This window comes from Polypterus senegalus, chromosome 9 (assembly GCF_016835505.1).
Source record: "Polypterus senegalus isolate Bchr_013 chromosome 9, ASM1683550v1, whole genome shotgun sequence".
Taxonomy (NCBI): domain Eukaryota; kingdom Metazoa; phylum Chordata; class Cladistia; order Polypteriformes; family Polypteridae; genus Polypterus; species Polypterus senegalus.
The window spans coordinates 71,477,311-71,501,217 of record NC_053162.1 but is presented as its reverse complement, the minus strand read 5'-3'; the positions used below and the strand labels follow the sequence as shown (position 1 = coordinate 71,501,217).

The 23,907-nt window shown below is 37.1% G+C and overlaps 1 protein-coding gene across 1 annotated transcript in view; it reads left to right on the top strand.

Moving 5' to 3' along the window:
* The window catches only part of cdh16 (cadherin 16, KSP-cadherin), a 168,172-nt gene that overhangs the window by 38,829 nt on the left and 105,436 nt on the right, over positions 1-23,907 (top strand). The window contains exons 5-6 of the mRNA XM_039763246.1: positions 3,541-3,682; positions 15,944-16,102. Coding sequence (XP_039619180.1) covers positions 3,541-3,682; positions 15,944-16,102 — 301 coding nt within the window. The remainder of the gene's footprint in view (positions 1-3,540; positions 3,683-15,943; positions 16,103-23,907) is intronic.

Here is a 23,907-nt window from a genome sequence, read left to right as displayed (position 1 = left end):
AGTGCAAAACAGGGATGTTAAAAAGGGGTCTTCTGATTCCTCACTGAGCTTTACACGACAAGAAGTGAGTGCCTTCCTTACTAACTAGCTCATAATCATTACAAAAATAAATACCAAAGTGCCAGAAACACACAGTGCCATAACACAAAACATATATACAAAACAGTAAAACGAATGTGCAAAATACTGAAAGAGATTATAACAACAACAATATTTATTTATATAATGCATTTCCATATATGAAAGGTGCTAAAAGTAGTAGCATGGGTTTGTAATCAACATATAAGCATTCAAAGTGCACATTCTATTGGAATGTATTTTGTAATGCATATAGTAATAAAATACATTGCATTTTACTCATATATACTGTTTGCTCTTATATATATTCTTACTTCCATATATTTATGCACAATGATGTTTTGGGCATGAAGATTCTCCTGGTACTTAAGAGCAGTACTTACAACTCTTATTATATCCTCACAGAGTCAAACAAAATTGAGTGCAGATGGTATTGCCTCTGACACCAAGTGAGTGGAATGAATGTGTACGTAAAGGTCAAGGTAAACAAAAGATCATTGGAACCACATGAAAGGAGCCATGAAAGATCAGAATGGAGGCAACCTCCAGTAAACCTTGCATGAAGGAGTGACGGAGAGTCACTGTGTTTCAAAATGTATTACCCTACCAGCATTAGTGATGATAAAATGTCACCCAAATAATGCCATACAAAATCACACACAATGATGAGTTATGAATATAATATTTTGTCATACAGTGGCACCATCAAAGAAAAGCATTAGAATATATTTCATTTCACCTCAGATACTCACCACTGAAATCAGAAACACAAAAAAACATTCATTCAGTAAATAGAGCACTTCATGACTAATACATAACAGTCAATGCTCAACACATTCACAATTTCAGCTCAAAAATGCACAATATTAGGTTAGTATGGTCTGAAATATTAAATTTTTAGTTTTTGGGCTAAGTGCTAAATCATATTAAACTTTCATACATCATTTGTGATAATATTTAATTTGTCTATTGCAAAGCAAAGAGGTGTACAATTTAACACAGCCTTTAAATTGCATCACGGAGAATTCACACAGTGGTCATGTGAAATTGCTTTTATCTTTCTAGCCCCAAGGAGGAACTAAAAAGTTCACACTGCATATGCAGACACACGTACAAAGGTATGCGGAAACACTGTAGAGTTAAAATGCATGCCACAGCAATCTAGAGACTAACAATGACTGATACAAGTAAAATTGCTCTGCCTCTATGGAGATATGTTTTTCTAGATAAGAAATTGCATTTGACATTTCAAGAAAACTAGAAAAAGATAAATATGACAACTAGGTTGAGATAGTTAATAAACATAATAACAATACATTACAGAGATGAATTGTCTATCTATTAAATTACGAGGGACATTCAATTTTAAACAGGAATTTTCATGCTCTGTTCTTTTAAAGAGTGCGAGGTAGACTTGACTTTTTGGACAAACACATGCATGTTGTAGTTCTAGCTGCTCTTTTCCCCCTTCCTGTGAGTTGTAATCAGCATGTCGAAGGAGGCAGTACATAGTAGTGTTGTATAGCGAATTATTATTAAAGTTTTGACAAATGGAGGAGTCATTCCATATCAGATTTATTCGAGATTTAAAAATCAGATTCGGGATGAGTGTCTCTCTCAGTCTAGAGTGTGTGATTGTTGCAAGTCATTCAGCAGGGAATTATCATCTCTTCAGTCCACTTAAGGAATTTTTAGGAGGGAAGAAATTCATGTTGAATAAGGAGGTTATTGACACTGTGCAAGAATGGGTCAACATATGGTCAAAAGACTTCTACTCTTCTGGGATTAAAAAGCTTCCTGAGCTCTGGAACAATTGTATATATATAATTGTATATCTGGAACAATTGTATATATATATATATAGTGGTATATGGCCGGCTTGTCATCCCGGCCAATACCCCCAGGCCGCCAGATGGAGCCCTCCCTGCAGCTTGGAGTTGCCCCGAAGACCAGCAGGGAATCATGGACAATGGAGTTTTCATCCACAGCCCTGCTGGATACCACAGGGGCAGCTAGAGGAAGCTGCAGGGAGGAGCAAAGAGTCATATGTGCCCTATAACCCGGAAGTGTGTCATAGGCAAAGCAACAGCAGAAGTGACGTACTCCCGGGATGAAGAAAAGGACTTTTCATCTGACCCGGAAGATCATAGATATGTGATACAACAACTGCCAAATAATACATACATAATTATGTATTATTTGGCAGGTACTCTACTACATATCTATGATCTGCATCTCACTACTGAGAGTATGTTGTGGATATTTGCCAACTGACCAACCAACCACAAGTGTTACCTGGTAGGTATACATCAAAATAATCAGATTGTGATCAGATCTATAAATGTAATACTCTGATCTTCACCCTGTCAAGTACGAGAAACAACTGCTATGGCACAGTGTCAGAGGCTTCGCTTTTGACGCTGACGTATGAGGTTCGATCCCCGTAAGGGAAAGCAATACAGTATAGCTTCCTTCAGTAGACTTCAATTAGGTTGCCTTCAGAGCTGTTTTCTTGTAGCAAGGCAAGAAGGCTCAGTCTGTGTCTGTTGCAGTAACATGTTAGACAAAAATCCTTGATAAAGAAGACTCCTTTCATTAGGAAAATGGAGACTTAAATGACATTTCAACCTGTGAGATGAGTATTTATGCAGCACACATGACATCCTGCACTATGCCTTCTAAAAACTTCATTATAAAGTGTGTTTCTTTACTGAAAGGGAAGTGTGTCAAGCACATCAGAAGACTGTGTGCCATTCTTCAAAGTATCCTGTTGCGAATCCTTTACCTTCCCAGTCACTATAAATTTATATATACAGTATATAAACACACACGCAAAACATTTATGGATGCATTGTCCTGAGTTCAAATAGCATGTCCATTCATTGTCTGAGTGGAGATTACACACGTATGTGTAAAGTTAATTAGTGATTCTGAACTGGTACTTTGTGGGAGTGTTCTTTAGTACATACTGTGATGGACTGGCTCCTCATCTAGGGTTGATTCTTGCCTTAGGGTGCCTGTTCTCCTAGCACAGTCTCTAACACCCCTCTGCACTAACATGGGTCATGCAGTTTTGAAACACTGCATCATATACAGTATATAGTATACAGTATACAGTATCTTGCCCACTTTAAAAAAAGAAATGAAAACTGCTGTTGAGTCACAACATTTTATACTTCATTGTTACTTAGTGAAAACTTTTGGCATTTAACTTGCCTCACATTTCCTACTCGTTTGTGGTGTGCCAGAACTCTTTATTCATCTGTAATCTGCTAATCTTGCTTTAGCCCTTTTAAATGTAACTTATCTGCAGCGATAAATTAAATAATTAGGCAATCAAGCTAGAGGGGAGTCTGTGAGCATCTTCTACGCTAATTAATGTGAAATGTGGCAACTTGCTTTCAGTAAACGCAGAGTAAACAAAACATTCTGTCATCGTAATTTCTATTTCTTATTTTACAGGTCAGGGACACCGTAAAGGATGAAAAAGAAGGGGCTCCAACTTTAATTACTGTCAAAATCAATGTAGGTGATGAAAACGACAACACTCCCGAATTTACAGAGAAGTTCATGACAGCAAAAGTATCTGTGGGAACACGATCTGGTAAGAGCAGAACATACTTAAAGCTCTCTGAAAAGATAAAAAAAAACAACAAACAGCATCAGTAAGAGTGTGCCAACAGAGATTCTGTTGTTTTTTAATGACCTATTTTCAGTTTAGATAACTGCTAACAATCGTTTTGTTTTGTTTTGCTTCCCACTCTGTAAATCTGATCAGGCTAATGAAAGCCTTTTAAAGCAAACCAAAAATTAGCACACTAATGACACTTAAGTGAAGTACTAAAACAACAGTGGATCAAATCTAGGTAACCAAGTATAATATTTAAATTAGATTGAATCTACAGAAAATTATAATCTGGCTGTAATATGGCGAAAAAGACATACTTTTTGATGGATGTTATGTTAAATATGGCGGTTCATGACAATATCTTGTGATATCTTGCCCTTGTCTATATCCTTGACACTGTTGCTTGTTCTACTTCTTATCCATTGCTTCATCATCTCCTTAGTTTGCGTAAGCTTATAAGCTTTGTTATTGAAGCAGCTTCATAGCCTTTGTCTATGGGTGTTTTTAACATGTTTTGGACATTTGCTGCTATATTATGATTTTGACTAATTTTTAATTGTTTTCATTTATATTTGGTCACAATGCATGCTGTTTGATTATACTTTCATGTATCTCTTTAGCTATGACAAGTGTAATGGCCTTTGCTTGTCAGTCCATGTTAGTCCCCACATATTATCATTGATCCCTTCCATCCTATTGAATTCATATCCAGCTGTGTCAGTCCTCCAATACTCTGTCAGGACCATGGTGCTCACAACTAGGGATTTACCTTTAGTGGGGTGTTCACTTCATTTCTTTTGTTAATTTCCCCTTGGGATAAATAAAGTATCTATCTATCTATCTATCTATCTATCTATCTATCTATCTATCTATCTATCTATCTATCTATCTATCTATCTATCTATCTATCTATTTCGAAACATTCATTAATTCATACAGTGCAATTAAATCTTTCAAAATTATAAAGTAATAATATATAATAATAAACATGTTTAAACTTGTACATTAAATTATGAGTGAATTGGCCAAATATATTATATGTGTATTTCAAAGTGAGAGCATCAGAAATTTTATGACAAAGGTACACAAAACCATTTTATGTCCTAATAGATAGATAGATAGATAGATAGATAGATAGATAGATAGATAGATAGATAGATAGATAGATACTTTATTAATCCCAAGGGGAAATTCACATAATCCAGCAGCAGTATACTGATACAAAGAAACAATATTAAATTAAATAGTAATAAAAATGAAAAGAATTAAAATAAAATTAATGTTCGCATTTACTCCCCCGGGTGGAATTGAAGAGTCGCATAGTGTGGGGGAGGAACGATCTCCTCAGTCTGTCAGTGGAGCAGGACAGTGACAAAAGTCTGTCACTGAAGCTACTCCTCTGCCTGGAGATGACACTGTTAAGTGGATGCAGTGGATTATTCATGATTGACAGGAGTTTGTTTAGTGCCCGTCGCTCTGCCACAGATGTTAAACTGTCCAACTTTAATCCTACAATGGAGCCTGCCTTCTTAACAAGTTTGTCCAGGCGAAGTATCTTCACCAACCTTACTTTAATTACTGTACCATGGCTGAGAGGTTCTTTGGAAAAGAGTTGTGGTACCAGCTGGGTCACCCAATTTAGTTAAATTAAAACACCACCAAAAGGGCCCAAACAACAAACATAAACAATCGGCTTTCTGCCATGGGAATCTAACAGCACTGGTGCTCTGTCCTTCTTGTGTATCAGGTCAGAATGTGATGCCACCTCCTGGGAATACTGTAGCTCCTTTTTGTATCGTTGGGGTCGAAAGGAGCTGAGCCTTTTGGGGCTTTGTGGACATTCCTAGAGTCACCTTTGGGCAACTGTTTGAAGCTGCAGAGAAAGGAGAAGATACCGTCACAATTAATGCTCCCTCTTGTCCCGTTGTGGCACTCCTTACCTCATTAAAGCCCTGAAGGTGGTCCCCAGATGCACATGTGTGATTTAACTAAAAAGATTTTCTTATAAGAGTAACTTGAATTTTAATCCTGTTTACTTTTAGAAATATTCCTAAAAAATGCAAGATCTTCATTAGTTGATTTACTTACTGCACATTAAAAAGTTAGTTATTTTGTTAAATTCTTTCTAATGTTTCACTTCTCAAAGTAAATTAAAATAACAAAGGAAAATAAGCATATCTATTTTAAAGGAGAACAAGGTGAACATTGTTTTTAAGAATAGGAGTCTGTAAGTTGTTTTTTTTTTTAATTTTTGGAATCATTACTGTTGTATTTTTATTGTTATTGTTAGGTTATCATTGAATTACACTCTGATTTCTTTTTAAATTTTTGTTATTATTACTCTTATTATTTTTGTTGGATAGAATTTTTTGTGGGTGCTGCCTTGCTAGTCATGAGTGCCAATCCTAATTAAGTGACAACACACACTAACTGGCGTCTACATTTTTGACCCTTCAGAGTAAAATCACGCAATAGCATATAGATAAGGTAATATATGGGAATCCCTTGTCTTATATGCAAAATAAATATTGCTATAAGAGTTGCCAGATTATTAAAAAGCACAAAGCTCTATCAAAGGTGTTCAACTATTATGATTATGAGCTCACTGAATCTCAAAAACAAGCTTTGCCTCCAAAACTAGTCCTCAAGGCTCCCACAAAACCCTGAAACATAAAGTAAGCCAGTCCTGAAACTTATGAAGCAAGCTTTGTACCTTGCACAAGGCAACAGGCACCAAAGCTTTTTTTAGACAAAAAGGGAAAGGGGAATCAAAAACCCCTGTGTCATAGAACCAAAAACATTGAGCTTTATAATAAGATTTATTATTAAAAAGATTGAAAAAATAAACAAAGCAGGAAAGTTTAACAAAACAGACAAATGGAAGACAACCAAAAGATAACAAAATTGAATCCACAATGCAAAGCAACAATATTCAAAGAGAGAACAAAATTTAAAAAAATTGAAAACAGAAAAGCAAAAAAATGCAATCCAAAAATGTGAGCTAAACAACACAACTGATAAGGTAGCTAAAGCCCCTGCTGTTAGAGTAAAGACAAATTGTCTAAGGATTATTATAACTGAGAAAAGACCAGAAGATGGTAATGGAAATAAGACATCATCGGGTTGAAAAGCAAAGTCGTAGCTAGGATGTCAAAACAGAATGTGAATATCCAAGCCATGGGACAAGACAAAATCTTCACAGTATTTCTATCGTGACATCACTAATAGGTAATGTGACGCTTCCAAGAGCAATAATAATAATAATAATAATAATAATAATAATAATAATAATAATAATAGATTTTATTTATAACACACTTTTCATTGACAAAATCTCAAAGTGCTACAACAAAAGCAATAACCACAAAGTTGAAAAGTTTAAAAGACTAGATTAAATATACAATCTCAGCAGTTATATGCTTTCCTGAATAAAAAAGTCTTCAAATTTGCTTTAAAAGTGTCCAGATTTTGTGTAGTTCTCAGTTCAACAGGGAGCTGATTCCAGAGCTGTGGGGCAGCAGAGCAAAAAGCTCGACCCCCCATAGTACGGAGCTTAGTAAGGGGAGTCTGAAGCTGCATGCTACCAAATTATCTGAGGATCCGATTGGAAGTTTGTAAGTGGATCAAATCTTGAAGGTAAAAAGGTGCCTGGCCATAGATACATTTATGGGTTAATAGAAGAATTTTGTACTGAATCCGGGAGGAAACAGGGAGCCAATGAAGCGATTTGAGGATGGGAGTAATATGTTCGAATTTCCTTACTCTTAGTAGGATTCTTGCAGCACTGTTTTGAATATATTGAAGCTTTTGTATGTCCTTGGTATGAATACCTGCAAAAAGTCCATTGCAGTAGTCCAGCCTTGAGGAGATAAAGGCATGGACAAGTTTCTCTGCATCTGGGAAGGTTAAGAGGGGGCGGAGTTTGGAGATTTTTCGTAGATGGAAAAACGATGCCTTACACACATGTTTTATGTGGTCACTGAAGGTCAACTGTGGATCAAACTGAACCCCCAGATTAGTGACTGAGAAGGAAAGAGTAATGACCTGGCTGTCAAAAGTGAACTGGAGTATTGGAAAAGAACGAATCTGGTGGGGGGTGCCATCAAGGAGTCCCTCAGTTTTATTGCTATTCAGCTCTAGAAAATGACTGTTCATCCAAGCCTTTATCTCCTCCAGGCATGTAGTAAGGTGTAATGTGGCCTCTGAAGGGTTTGGGGCAGTTTTAATATAGAGCTGCGTGTCGTCGGCATAACAATGAAAAGATAGTCCGTGTCTGGCAATGACATGCCCAAGAGGTAACATATAGATAGTGAAAAGACCGAGAACTGACCCCTGCGGGACCCCACATAAGACGGTGGACAATCTGGAGGAGCAATCTCCCAACAAGACCCGTTCAGTCCTGCCAGACAGGTAGGACTGGAACCACCATAATGCAGTTCCCGAGAGTCCAGCTGGGTGATGAAGACGATGCAGGAGGATGGAATGATCGACTGTATCAAAGGCCGCTGACAAGTCCAGAAGAATAAGCAGGGATGGCGAGCCTGCATCAGCTGCCATCAGTAGATCGTTTGTCACCCTGAGCAGTGCTGTTTCCGTGCTGTGGGCTGAACGAAAACCTGGCTGGAACTTTCCAAACAGGTTATTACATGTAAGATGACTCTGGAGTTGAAGGGCAACTGTCTTTTCTATAATATTTGACAAAAACGTCAGGTTTGAGATGGGCCTGTAGTTTGCAAGAACTTCAGGATCTAATGAGGGCTTCTTCAGCAGTGGGCGAATGACAGCTGCTTTGAGAGATGGTGGCATATGGCCTGTTTGTAGCGAGAGATTGACTAACTTTGTAATAGATGGACTGACAATGGGGATAAATGACTTAAGCAGAACTGTCGGAATAGGATCCAATGTGCAGGATGATGGTTTCATTCCTTGCACAATTCCACCAATGTAGCTGTTGGAAACCTCCGTGAAATGTGTGAAAGATGGCATGTTCCCAGTTGATGGATTTGAAGCAGGCATAGGCGGAGCATATGGTCCAGGCATTAAGGGTGTTATAGATTTCTGATCTAAAAAAGTCAATAAAGCTGTTACAATGCTCCTTAGTAACTGGCGTTGAAAAAGATGACTGCTGTGGTTCCATAAGTTGATTTATTGTAGCAAACAACTGCTTTGAGTTTCCTATATTTTTATTTATCTGATTTGAATAAAATTGGCCTTGCGCATCTTTTAGGGACTTGGAATAGGCCTTTTGATGGTCACGAAATGCAAGCTTATGGACAGTGAGTCCAGTTTTCCTATATTTGTGCTCCAAAGCACGTCCTGCCATCTTGATTTGCTGTAGTTCTGGTGTATACCAGGGAGCAGAGCGTACAAACATAACTTCACGTGTCCTGATAGGGGCATGGAGGTCAAACACACTGCTCAAAGATGTATTATGATGATCAACTAGCTCATCTACCGTTGTAACGGCTGGACAGGGAATTTGTTTAACGTCTGCAGCCATAGTGGGTAAGTCAATTTGTTTCCAATTCCGGAAAGATATTTGGCGTTTAGGTCTTGTGACAGGCAGTAAAAATGTGAAGGCCACAGAGACCACCTTGTGGTCAGACACACCCAGATCATAGACTTCTAAGCTTTTCAAAAGAGCTGAGTCGGTGATGACAAGATCTAGCGTGTGCCCCTTAGTGTGTGTTGGGGCCTTTACATGCTACTTGAGACCTAGACAATCGAGCACATTCAGAAATTCTGTTGAGAGATGGCAAGAGGGATTGTCTACATGAATATTAACATCACCAACAATAACAATGTTAGATGACAATGAACAGAGTGGTGTTAGTAAGTCATGAATTTCTGTTAGAAATGAGGAGTGTGATTTGGGAGGGCGATATATAAGCAGCACTGTCATTGGGGGGTTTGCATTTAAAGGCTAAGCATTCCATGGAGAGAAAATCAGGTAGTGGAAGAGGAGAAAGTTGCAGATCAGCCCGATGGATAACCAAACATCCTCCCCACCCAGAGCCACGAACTTTCTCCAGGTAACAATATCCCTGGGGACAGCTTCATTTAGTACTGAATAATCCCCAGGTTTGTGCCAAGTTTCAACCAGGCACATAAAATCCAGCTTTTTGTCCAGAATATGATCACGAATAAGAAGGGATTTATTAGTAAGAGATTGAGTATTAAATAGTTCCATTGTAGCGGAGGGCAGTTCTTTAGATGCGAGTCTCTTTAAACTCCTCAAGACACTGTGATCCACTCTGTGATTTCCATTTCGCCCAGCACTAAAGGCTGTCAGAGGAAGGAGGGGCGGGTAGCTAAATAGTAAAAACAAGACATTAGCCAAAATAAACATTTAAGAAAAAATGCCAAAAATTAAAAAATTAAACATGGAAACATGATGTGCAGACCCAAAAAGCACAAAAGCATGCACACAAGAACTAATTATTATTATAGCTTCAACTGTGGCTTGAGGCTTCTCTCATAGGAAAATTTTACTGCTCAAAGGTTGATTGTTGATGGCTCATGAAACTTTAAATAGATTCTCATTTATGTTTAATTTAAGAATCAATTTTGTCACAGATGTTTCTCCTAAAATTCTTTATGAAAAATATCTCCAGAGAAAAACCAGACACAAGATGCACCTAAGGTAAAATGAGTGAAAATTAAGAAATTGGTATGAAAGCATGGTATATTTTGTGCAGTGTCTTTCTAGTCCTGTTTTACCCTGTTTGAAACTTTGAAGACTTCATATTTTTTACTAATCTCTGGACTGAAACCTTCATTCAAGGTTGCTTACAATATTTGAGATATGATTTGTTACATTTCTTTTGTGTTTCCAATTGGAGTATAGGCAGAAAAATTAACTTGCACAGGGTCACCTGCTGTCGGTAGTGGGATCTGAATCTGCAAACACAGAGCTTGAACTCTAAAATCTTAACCACTATGCCACACTTCTTGCCTTTTCTTTCAAACTGAGTATAATCAAATTAGAGCACAGTATAAATTAGAGCAAGTAGTATTGTTATTCAGAATCAATGGCTACAATTTTGTTATTATAGTAAACTGTTTTATTACCACAAACAACTGTCCATACATTTCACCATATATTACTAAGCATGCAATGTAAATACTTTCAAATCGTAAAACAAATGTCAAGACACTACTTGGAAAATCTTTGCTCGCCATGTGACTTTGCTGGGATATCTGCTGAAACTGAATAGGAGATTAAGGTGAGAATACCGGGGTATTTTTTGTCTGTGAAACATCAGCCAGAAGATCATGTCTCCATTTTTCTTCTTTTTTCTGATCTCATTGTTGTCTAGGAGAAGCCAAAAATATATTAAGGAAACCCTTTTTTGATTTTTCCTTCTCATGGGCTGAGTTATATTATAAAAGTTATATTGTCAAGACTGAAAGCTGTCCCTCGATGTCAGAGATGGACAGCCCGCCAACTTAGAGTCAACATACAGTTTACTAAAGGACATAAGATAAAGAACTAATAAATGCATGATTAAAAAAAGATAATAAAAGAATGTTAATTAAAATGATATTCATTAAGAAATAAAAAAATACAAAAGAAAGAAAACAAAACCGTAAGTTACACAGTAATATTTAGAATACTAAATGCATGAATAAAGAGCAAATAAATTAGATCAAGGGATTACAGCCTGGCAAGGCCATAAGAAGCTAGTGATTAAATTCTAGCTGTACCATAACAGCTATAACATAAACATTCAGAAACAGTGATTTTTTCAATTATTTACTCACTGTCTCAATCTGTTTACCCAAAAAATAAATTCTTGAATTAAAAATATGTGTCATTAGGTAAACTCTGTTTCTTCACATTCATTCCTAATTGGTAACACATCTCCCTAATTTTTTGAGTTAGCTGAAGGAATGAAATAATAGTGGTTACATAAAATATAGATTTTATAAACAATATTCTGCTCATAATATATAAGGTTATTTAAGACAAAGAACAGAAAATTAAATAAACAAATCCAGGCGAAAATCATGTATATCCGTTTAGAGCAGGAGTCGCCAAATCCGGTCCTGGAGGACCACCGTGGCTGCAGGTTTTCATTCCAACCCTTTTCTTAATTAGTGATCTGTTTTTGCTGCTAATTAACGTTTTTTTGAACTAATTTAAATTGACTTGCTCTTGAAGGGGTGGCGCAGTGGGTAGTGTGGGAGACATGGGTTCGCTTCCCGGGTCCTTCCTGCGTGGAGTTTGCATGTTCTCCCCGTGTCTGCGTGGGTTTCCTCCGGGTACTCCGGTTTCCTCCCAAAGTTAGGTGCATTGGCGATTCTAAGTTGTCCTTGGTGTGTGAGTGTGTGGATGTGTTTGCCCTGTGGTGAGCTAACACCCTACCTGGGGTTTGTTTCCTGCCTTGCACACTGTGTTGGCTGGGAGTGGCTCCAGCAGACCCCTGTGACCTTGTAAGGATATAGCGGGTTGGATAATGGATGAATGGATGGATGGTCTTAAAGACTCAGACCCCTTAATTATTTCTTTTTCCTTAATTAGCAGCCAAACAATAATGAGATACAAAATGAGACAAAATAACTGATGTTCATCATACAATATCTGAAAATAAAGAAAGATGAAGGTCTCAGGAATGTTGGTCTGCTCAGGTCCCCAAAACATTCTAACAGTTCTGTTAGAAAGAGAAAATCAACAATTTCAGAAATGTCTGCTAATGCACAATGAAAGCAGCAACAAGCCACGGTATTAAAGAACGAGTTTAATTAATGACAAGAATTGGCACCTCATTAAGCAGCTGGTTGGAGTGAAATTGGTATGAGCTTGAGGCCTTGACTTAGTTGGTCTTCTGTTGGCTCCCTCATGTCACATTTCATTTCTGTTTGGGTGCCATTTAAGGAAAGAAATGAAGCAATTCAGAGGAACAATGAAGAAATTCAGGGGAGCAAATCTTAAAAAAAGCAATTCATTTAAAATGAATTCACAAGAAGTTAATTAGCAGCACAAACAGGGCACTCATTAAAAAAGGGTTAGAATAAAAATCTGCAGCCATGGTGCTCCTCCAGGACTGGAGTTGGCGACCCCTGGTTTAGAGATCTTTCAAGCACCAAACAATCAAACTGCACATATTGGTTAATGTGTGTCTTGCAGATACATTGAAAGAATAAAAAGAAACCTGCCAGAACTACCAAAACAAGAAAGCTGATAAAAATGATTTATGTGGTTGCAAATGCTTACCAGTTACTTAATTCAGTTGATATGTTGAAAGGTTATACCAAACCTGCTACAGGGGGGTTATCGGAAACAGGAGAGCAAAATAAAAGAAAAGAAATGGCCATGAAAACAAATAAGGTCCTTGTACTACATGCATAGGCTCTAATGAATAAAGGCAGGTTAGCCATTGAGCTAATAAAGGATTCATTATTAACTCAGAAGGGTATTATGAATAATAATGATGGCATGCGATTTTGTCATTCTAGTGCAGTTAGTCTGATGGAAACCTTCTTGCTAGTAACCTTGAAATTTGTCGTGCAGTAGAATCTCAGCAAATGGTGCTGGCATTTTCTCTGTGAAGTAAAATGGATGCACATAAATTAAAACCACATTAGTGTGATCCAAGTGTATTCAGCTTCTCTGTATAATGAAAGATGAAAATTAATTAATATTCTTGAGTACCAGCAAAGGGATTGATGACAGTAGACTGTCAAGGCATTCTTAATGTGAGCTGGCTTTATAGTGTCTGCACGTGGCTCGTGCAGTCAGGGCAGGTTGCTGCTGCCGCACAACTTCAGTGAATGGGGTCATTTTTGAGTCAAATTTGTAAGTTCTTCATGTGTTTTCACACTTCCCTCCTTATCCAAAAGACATATTAGGTTAATCAGATCCTATACATTGATTTTGTTTAAGTGAGTGGGTGCATAGGTGTACACCGAATGCGGCTTTGATAGCTTCTAATCATTTTTTATTTGAAGAGAAGGTAGACCAGGGTTTAAGACCAGTTAGATCTAGTTAGGAAAGCAGCACATTCTGTTTATTTAACTTTTACAATAATATTCAAGTACAAAATCTATTTTTTATCTAAAATAATATAAATTTCTAAGCTATTATACAGTATGTATTTTCACTTTTGTTTGAGTGAATTTTTAAAGCTGTGGTCTGTGTTTCCATCTTTAATGTGCACACATATGCTTTACATTACTGGGTTTTTCCTACTCACTGATTTTTTGTTTAGTTATGATTTGAAACTCCAAAGATAACTTTCCATAACACAGAAAAATGTATTTTATTTGAGTAAAATTTGTGACAGTTGAATACACAAAAAATAATATGTTTTACCTTTTTGCCTTTCTCTTGTATTTTGTGTTTTGAGTGCCTTTCTCTTGTATTTTGTGTTTTGATAAAACTGATCCTTTGAACTTGCTTGAATAAAATGAGAAGTAAATTAGAATTTAGTTGAAATCCTTTGGTTTTGTTTATAAAGTCACCATTTGTTTCCATTAGCAGATGTACAGTACATTACTACTGCCCTAATAAACACCAGAGTCAATAATGTATAATGTTAAAACAATAAGAACATAGCTGCTCTAATGTTGAATATGATTTGTAAAAGAATGTATAAATTAGCACTGAATTGGCACTGAATTTTCCTGATGAGTTTAATGGCTAGAAGCTGATGACTTTAATAAGCACAAAAATTAACACTAATAAACACATTTGCAACTATATAATTTACTCATGTTTGCATACATACTATTTGTTTTTTGTTATACATTGAATACATTGAATTCATTTATTTCTTTATGAACTGGAATAAATATAAAATTCATGAATGATGACAGGATGTAGTGGAAGCAGCTTTTTCTTGAAATAAAGTAGCTGATATAAATGAAACACCTGCCACCAATGGAAAGTTCCATTAATGAATACTCTAATGAGTCTGTGCTCACTTATTCCAGCCAGTTGAAGGTAATTGTTCTTTTACAAGACATCTAGAAACGTAGACAGTTATTTTAATGAACATTGATTTTATTTTCCAGTGCCTAGCACTGGCATTGTTTTTTCCAAATGCATTTAAGCAATGAAATACAAAGAATATATTATGTATTAATAAGCAGAGGAAACTTTTCACTTAAAATATGTGCTTGTCCCTGAGCTCTTAGACTCTGCTTTATTTAATATTCATACTCATTGTGTATTAACTGTAAGTGTGCTGAAATATTTAACCTGGAAATCCATATCCACTAAATTGAATGATTAAATAATATGCCTTACACCTGTCATGTACAATACACATTGATTTCAGACAGGTCACCCCAGGGGCTCTGTTTTCATACTGTCTTTTGAGAACATGTCTCAAATGTTTTACTGCAAATTGTGTGTGTGTGCCCTGGGATAGACTGGTGCCCTCCACATTGTTGGTTACTGTGTAGTGCTCAGTGCCACTGGTTCCCTGTGACCCTAAGTTGGATATGCAGATTAAAAACTGCATCCATGAATGAATGATTGTATTTGTATAAGATAGTCTATAGCTGTTTTTTTTATAAAAAGGGTACGTATGGTAAACATAATCGACATTGGGTTTAAATACTTAACATTAATCGCTCCAAGTGAGTTATGCTTTCTTATCTAATAAGTGAACTTACTGTACGTTTATGTATGCCATGTTAACACAACAAGCACATTCTTATTACAACAATTGAAAAAGTAATTTATTTACAAGTAATTGTAAAACTATCTATGAAATGAAAATTAAACGAAATGCTTACAGCAGCTGAGGCCTTGATTCTGCTCTAAACTCAAAACAGCTAACAGATTTACAGAGTTAACAAATGACAGTTTACACCGGTGTGAAGAGTGTATTGATGGTACATAGTGCTGGTGCCTCAGAACTTCCATAGCCTGGGTTCATTATAATGTCTATATAGAGGTTGCATCTTCTCTTCGTGTCCATTTTGATTTTCTCTTATACTGTAAAAACTGACACTTTAAATTGGCCAGTATGAGTGAGTGTGACTGAATATGCACTAGGTTGACATCCTATTCTGGATTTCTTTAGTTTATATTTGATTTGTGTCACTATAAATAGTGAATTTAAATTGTCAGTGAGTACATGAGAGCTCCTTCCTTTTTATTGGTATTACTTTCAGAGTTGGTTTCCCGCAATCCTGAAATGCAAATACCAAGAGTAGAAGATGAACGTCAAGATGTACATTTCAGGTTTCAACATGATTAAATATACCACATCTTTTTTCCACTAGGAGTTCCATTTATGAAACTTCATGCCATAGACCTTGATGATCAAACAACCTTAAATGGAGATCTCCGCTACAGCATAATTCAGCAGAATCCTGAAACAACGGACAGCCATGTGTTTTTTCTTGACCCCAACAGTGGTTCTATGTCTCTGACTGAAAATGGCAAGTAGAATCTTTACTATGGAAGTGTTAATAATCATTAAGAATGCTACACATGTCTGTATCTAAATAGCTAAAGAGAACAAAATTTGACGTATGATTTTTCGATTTATTTAGTATATTTAGTTTATTAATCCTTGTGAGGAAATTGTCATTTTGCATGACATTTAGAGGTTACGTGACATCATATTCCTTTTTGTCCGTTTTACCATATACAACACATACATTGTACACGCCAAACAATAGTGTAGTTAAGTATTCTTATTTGTGACCTGACATTTGCGCGATAGACATAGGCGCGGCGACAAAATAGCGCAGATTAAAACGCGGTGACAAAATCGCCCCGACAAAATCGCGAAGGTTTCATTAAATATGAATTACTAGTTTAAAGCATATATAATAATGCTTATTTTAAAGTCAATATTATGAGATGCGGCATGCCATCAGATAGTCCTTAAGATCACACCCTACATATGTAGGAAGAATTGCAGCGAGGGCGTCCCACTCTCTTGGCCTTTCTCACGATTTTGTCGGCGCACATTTGTTGAAAACCAGTTAGCGGGTTTGTCGGCACTCATTTGTCTATCGCGCTTTTGTCGGTGAACTTTATTATTGTGCATTTACAATAACTTGAATAACAATATATTTAAAGATACATACAGTTGTGCTTGAAAGTTTGTGAACCCTTTAGAATTTTCTATATTTATGCATAAATATGACCTAAAACATCATCAGATGTTCACTCAAGTCCTAAAAGTAGATAAAGAGAAACCAGTTAAGAGACAAAAATATGATTGAATATTACATATTTGTGAGTGGCAAAAGTATGTGAACCCCTAGGATTAGCAGTTAGTTTGAAGGTGAAATTCGAGTCAGGTGTTTTCAATCAATGGGATGACAATCAGGTGTGAGTGGGCACCCTGTGTTATTTAAGAACAGGGATCTACCAAAGTCTGCTCTTCACAACACATGTTTGTGGAAGTGTATCATGGCATGAACAAAGGAGATTTCTGAGGACCTCAGAAAAAGAGTTGTTGATGCTCATCAGGCTGGAAAAGGTTGCAAAACCATCTCTAAAGAGTTTGGACTCCACCAATCCACAGTCAGGCAGATTGTGTACAAATGGAGGAAATTCAAGACCATTGATACCCTCCCAAGGAGTGGTCGACCAACAAAGATCACTCTAAGAGCAAGGTGTGTAATAGTCAGCGAGGTCACAAAGGACCCCAGGGTAACTTCTAAGCAACTGAAGGCCACTCTCATATTGGCTAATGTTCATGTTCATGAGTCCACCATCAGGAGAACACTGAACAACAATGGTGTGCATGGCAGGGTTGCAGGGAGAAAAAAAACATTGCTGCTTATTTGCAGTTTGCTAAAGATCACGGTGACAAACCAGAAAGCTATTGGAAGAATGTTTCGTGGACAGATGAGACCAAAATATAACTTTTTGGTTTAAATGAAAAGCGTTATGTTTGGAGAAAGGAAAACACTGCATTCCAGCATAAGAACCTTATCCCATCAGTGAAACAAGGTCGTGGTAGTGTCATGGTTTGGGCCTGTTTTGCTGCATCTAGGCCAGGACGGCTTGCCTTCATTGATGATACAATGAATTCTGAATTATATCAGGGAATTCTAAAGGAAAATGTCAGGACATCTGTCCATGAACTGAATCTCAAGAAAAGGTGGGTCATGCAGCAAGACAACGACCCTAAGCACACACGTCGTTCTACCAAAGAATGGTTAAAGTATAATAAAGTTAATGTTTTGGAATGGCCAAGTCAAAGTCCTGACCTTAATCCAATTGAAATGTTGTGGAAGGACCTGAAGCGAGTAGTTAATGTGAGGAAACCCACCAACATCCCAGAGTTGAAGCTGTTCTGTATGGAGGAATGGGCTAAAATTCCTCCAAGCTGGTGTGCAGGAATGATCAAAAGTTACTGGAAATGTTTAGTTGCAGTTATTGCTGCAAAGGGGGGTCACACCAGATACTGAAAGCAAAGGTTCACATACTTTGCCACTCACAAATATGTAATATTCAATCATTTTCCTTAATAAATAAATGACCGAGTATAATATTTTTGTCTCATTTATTTAACTGGTTTCACTTTATCTACTTTTAGGACTTGAGTGAAAATCTGATGATGTTTTAGGTCATATTTATGCAGAAATATAGAAAATTCTAAAGGGTTCACAAACTTTCACGCACAACTGTACATATCATTGTCTGGACCATTACTCAAGGTATTTAGTACACCATAATAACAGTTCATTGCACTGTACTAAAACAGGTAATTGCAGATTTGGTATCACCTATCTTAATAAAACAATATGTGTCTGTGTGTCTGTCTGTGTGTTTGTCCAGTTGCTATGTCTCTGTCATTCCAAAAGACAGTGCATCACAAACATTTATAGTAATAAAATGCATTTAATTTGTCATTCCAATAGATTGCGCCTCACAAACATTACCACCTCTTTTACGAATCCCATACCAAATGGCATATACCAGAGACATATGCATTGCATGGTGCACTGCAAATGTTAATGCGAAGTCTATTTTGATTATTTAGAATTCAACCCATCTTAGACAGGTAGCACAGGTAGTTGACTTTAAAGGGTTTCCAGTTTCTTGTGATTGAATGATTGAAGAAAAAGAAGAAATAGAGACTAGGCCACAAAGCATACTTTATTTTAAAATAATCTGAGTATTTTAACACAAGGCCTAAAAAAGCAACTACATTTGGAAAATACCGTGCTGGGCATAAACAAATGCATGGGAGAAAACATAAGTTTTTAGTGAGTGGATGTCAGCATGAAGGCTTAAAAATTGAACATCAGAGGTAACATATGTGGAGTTGATTCTTTACTAAACGAAGGTTCGTTGTTTAGCCAGAAATTTTTCACTTTACCTTGGTCATCCTATGTTTTTGAAACAAAGACCAAGATTCTTAAATGAATGGTAGTGCTGTTGCTATATAAATTGTACAGTGACTAGTGCTTTGCAGTCCTTTTCTAGAATTTCAACTTACCATATACTTCTACCATGTATCACCTATTCTTTTATATATACAGTATATAATACAGTATATATAACATATACATTATTAATAATCTGGAGGACAGAAGGAAGTGCCAGCTCATGCTTTACTTCCACACAAGATGTCAAACACATAGGACAAATAAATAGCCCTACCACGGCCCAGGTTCTTTTGGAAAATATGAGCTATCCATTTGGATAGAGTTCAAAAAACATCTTTTTCATTTTCATGAATCAACAGTGAGAAGAAGGGGGAAAAAAAAGTCAACAGCATTTTTACTCTTATGTCCCGTAGCTCATAGACTAATTTAAGATGCAGTCCCTAAAGGAGAATAACTGATAATGAATAAATAAAGTGGTGCCTAATTAGTCAGACAGACAAGCTAAGCTTTCTTCCAATTGCTTCATTTCCTTTGCCATGTGGGCTAGCAGCTGTATTGTACTTTTTTACTTTGGAACATGTTTTTTAAACAGTAGGGTGTTTTTCAAGTTGTTTTAAGTTCAGGTTTATTGTTTTGTGGTGAGAGTAGAGTGAAATTCTTACTTCCTGACTAAAATTAAGGGATCAAAATTAAATAGAGCTGCTTTCTACCTGGTGTTGCTGGGTTAGGTTCAAACCTTAACAACCATATAGTCTGTAACGATTGAAATACAGTCTGAAACTCTTTCAATGCCTGTATTATAGAGGAAGCTTATGTTTAAATAACAGTATCAAGAGGACATGATCAAAGTGGAGCATATGATATTATTTATCTTGACTTTCAGAAAGCATTTGATAAGGTGCCACAACAGAGGTTGGGCATCAAACTAAAAGAAGTTGGAGTTCAGGGTGATGTTTTCAGATGGGTGCAGAATTGGCTCAGACACAGGAAGCAGAGGGTGATGGTGCAAGGAACCTCATAAGAACTGGCCGATGTTAAGAGTGGTGTTCCACAGGGGTCAGTGCTAGGGCCGCTGCTATTTTTAATATATATAAATGATTTAGATAGGAATATAAGTAAAAAGCTGGGTAAGTGTAGTCGGCTATCCCATGAAAGACTTATGTTTATTGTCCTCAAAACGTCTGTGAAGCCCAAAAAACAGTGTTCAGAATTTCAGATGACACACACACTGCATACATTGGCAAGAGGCAAGCTTATATTCAAATTATCTGAGAAATCAAATTATCGCCTCTACTTTTCTGAAACTTAACAACGATAAAACTGAGGTTCTCCTCATTGGTACTAAATCTACTCTTGCCAGTCTTGACAATTTTTCCTTGACATATGATGGTTCTGTAGTTTCTCCTTCTTCTCACTTTAAGAGCTTGGGTGCCATCCTTGACAGCAATTTATCTTTTAAAGCACACATTAACAGTATTACCCAGTCTGTATATTTTCACCTTCACAATATAAACCATATTAGTCCATTTCTTACACCTAATAGTACTGCTGTCCTTGTACATGCTTTGGTAACATCTTGCATTGATTACTGTAATTCTGTGTTGGTTGGTCTTCCTCACAAGCTTTTGCATAGGCTTCAGCTGGTTCAAAATTCTGCTGCTCATGTTATTATCAGAACCACCTCCATAGAACATGTTACTCCGGTTCTTTGTAAACTCCATTGGCTTCCTGTGAAATATTGTACTGATTTCAAGATTTTGCCATTAACATTCAAAGCTCCTCATAATCTGGGACCTCCATATCTCTCAGATCTTGTTACACATCCATATACCTGCTCATACTCTTAGATCTTCTTATTCAAATCTCCTTGCTATGCCTTCTGCTCGTTTATCTACCATGGGGTATAGATCCTTCAGCTTCATTACTCCCCATCTTTGGAACTTCCTCCCTCAAGATATCCAGAGCATTGAGTCACATCTCAACTTCAAATCTAGGCTTAAAACTTATCTGATTTTGTTTTTTGACTGTATGTTTTTTTCACTTTGTAACCATAATTTCATAATTTTATTTTATTTTAATTGTTTTTATTATGCATTTTTCCTTTCCTTATTGTAAGGTGTCCTTGAGTGCCATGAAAGATGCCTTTAAATAAAATTCATTATAAATTATTATTATTATTATTATTATTATTATTATTATTATTATTATTATTGCCCTTACACCAGACAGCCACCTCTTCCATGTATGCTGAGACATCTTTGTTGTTAATGAGACCCACCACCATCATGTCTATAAACTGGTTATTGAGAAATGAAGATGTGAAGGATCTGGATGCAAAAGATCATGGAGGAATCAAGTGGCGACAATTTAACTTGAATGAATGTGTTAGAAGTGGAGAATGAAAACTGAAAAGTGAATATTTAATATGGGAAAGAAAACAAGAAGAAATAATCAAAATGTGCATACTTTCACATTTAGTTCTTGTCCCTGCCTCCATTGATCCAGGATTAGCTCTGTAGTAATATATAAACAGAATCCATCATAATACTGTTTAAGTCAACAAGAGGTGGGATTCCAAGTTGAAAAATCCTGTTTAATAGCAGATAGTATGGATTTACATCCTTAGGACAATACTGACAGAATCTTTACTTTTCAGACCCTTTTATGATGTGCTCATAAGATCTTCTGATTCCAAAGTAAGCATCCTTAGTTCTTTAATATACTCTGGTGGCAATAAAACACAGGCAAATGAACACATTTTTATCAGGGTAATGGTTCTTCTTCCTGACAATGCAGAGGAAATGGACATTTGATTTTCTGCTCACCCACATACATTATCCCTATTTGTCTTCCTTATGGCAGTCCTTATAAAAACAGCTGAATGATCATATGTTGGCTCCTTTAGTGGCCTAACTGTTTCATAAGTCATACAGGTGATTGCCTGGGTTAGTTAGATTTCAGTCCCAGTGGCTGCAAAGTTTTTTCCAACTTGTTGTCCAATCAGTGAGTCTTCTTCCATCTTACTAAAATGAAAAATTTTTTTGTCTTATTTTACACTTACAAAAGAGCAGTGTGAGATTTACATTCCTAATACATTTAGGAATATGTGAACTTCTTCCATAGATTCAGGTTCTTAACTCTGCATTATCAGGTCCTATTAATTCACAATTTCTCTGTGGAGTTTATGCTCTTAATAATATCCTAATAAAGGCAATTAATGATAAACAAAGGATACATTAGAGGAAATTATACAGAATGGTGAAAGACGTAACAACAGAAACTATAATGCTAAATTTGCTAAATTATATTGGATGGTAGCATTCATTTGTATTATATGGAGATAAGTTAGCTTTTTATTATCTTACTATTTTAAGATTTTCACCTTCATCATCACCATTTTGATTATTTTATTACCACTTTTTCACTTAAATACCAATTTTCCAGATGTCCTGCTCATTTGATCCATTATCTATATATATAATTCACTAAGACAAGACAACCATGGAAAGCACGCCGGAAGGGGCGTGGATTCACTAAGCCGCCGACAAGTGAGACACCTATGGCGCATGCAGGATGGAGCCACGCCCACCAACTCCAAGACCATTGTATACGACGACAACTTTAAAAACCGAGTTTTCGGTTACGACGCACGACCACGTGCACCATAGCAAACTGTTTTACATGCTACATACAGCTATTCGAATCCGCGACAAACATGCGTCTTCTTAGATGCTCCTGCAGGAACACGGAAGACGTTTTCCTGCCCACCAACACTCCTTTTTTACCAGCCGGCATCTACCCTCGCTCTCTTGGCATTCACACTGCCTGCCCATTTGCCCACACGCAAACACTCACCGACCACCCAGTTAATCCCTTTCGTCTGTGGTAAGAGTCCACATGCACGTCTGAGACTTGCGGCGTTTGTTATGCCACGGGTTCACTATTGTGTTGTATTTTGCTCTCTCCAGAGTTCCATCTTTTCATTCACTTACTGTTGTATTCTCACACCAACCTGTTTTAGACATCCGTGTCTTTCCAGAAGTGTTTAGCATTCAATAAATAATTATGCATGAGATTGACTGTGTGTCTACCCAGCGCAGAGAGGCGTGGGTAAGCCGTTCAACCCCATTCGGGCTGCAAGCCATGGAATTCCCACTAAGTGTGACTCATACGCTCCCACTCATTACGTCCCTACCCTTTGTACACACCCCCCCTCCCACCTCGCTACTACCGTGGTTGGGTATCTTGGTGGATTATATATAGAAAAGCAGCCAAAACCGAGGGGTATCCCATGGGGTCCTTAAAACATTCCTTTACAACTGAGGTTAAAGCACAATGAAGTAAGCAGTCTTTAAAAACCGAGTTTTCGGTTACAACGCACGACCGCGTGCACCATAGAAAACTGTTTTACACGCTACATACAGCAATTCGCATCCGTGACAAACATGCGTCTTCTTAGATGCTCCTGCACTTTGTTCACTCCCCCCTCCCACCTCGCTACTACCGTGGTCGGGTTTCTTGGTTGGATTATATCTAGAAAGGCAGCCAAAACCGTACAGAGCAATGAAAAGTCTAGAGTTCCATCTTTTCATTCACTTTCTGTTGTATCCTCAAACCCTCCCTTTTTAGACAACTGTGTCTTTCCAGAAGTGTTCAACCATCAATAAATAATTATGTGACATTTGTTATTCCATGGGTTCGCTATTGTGTTGTATTTTGCTCTCTCCAGAGTTCCATCTTTTCATTCACTTACTGTTGTATTCTCACACCAACCCGTTTTAGACAACCGTGTGTTTCCAGAAGTGTTTAGCATTGAATAAATAATTATGCATGAGATTGAGCGTGTGTCTACCCGGCGCAGAGAGACGTGGGTAAGCCGTTGAACCCCA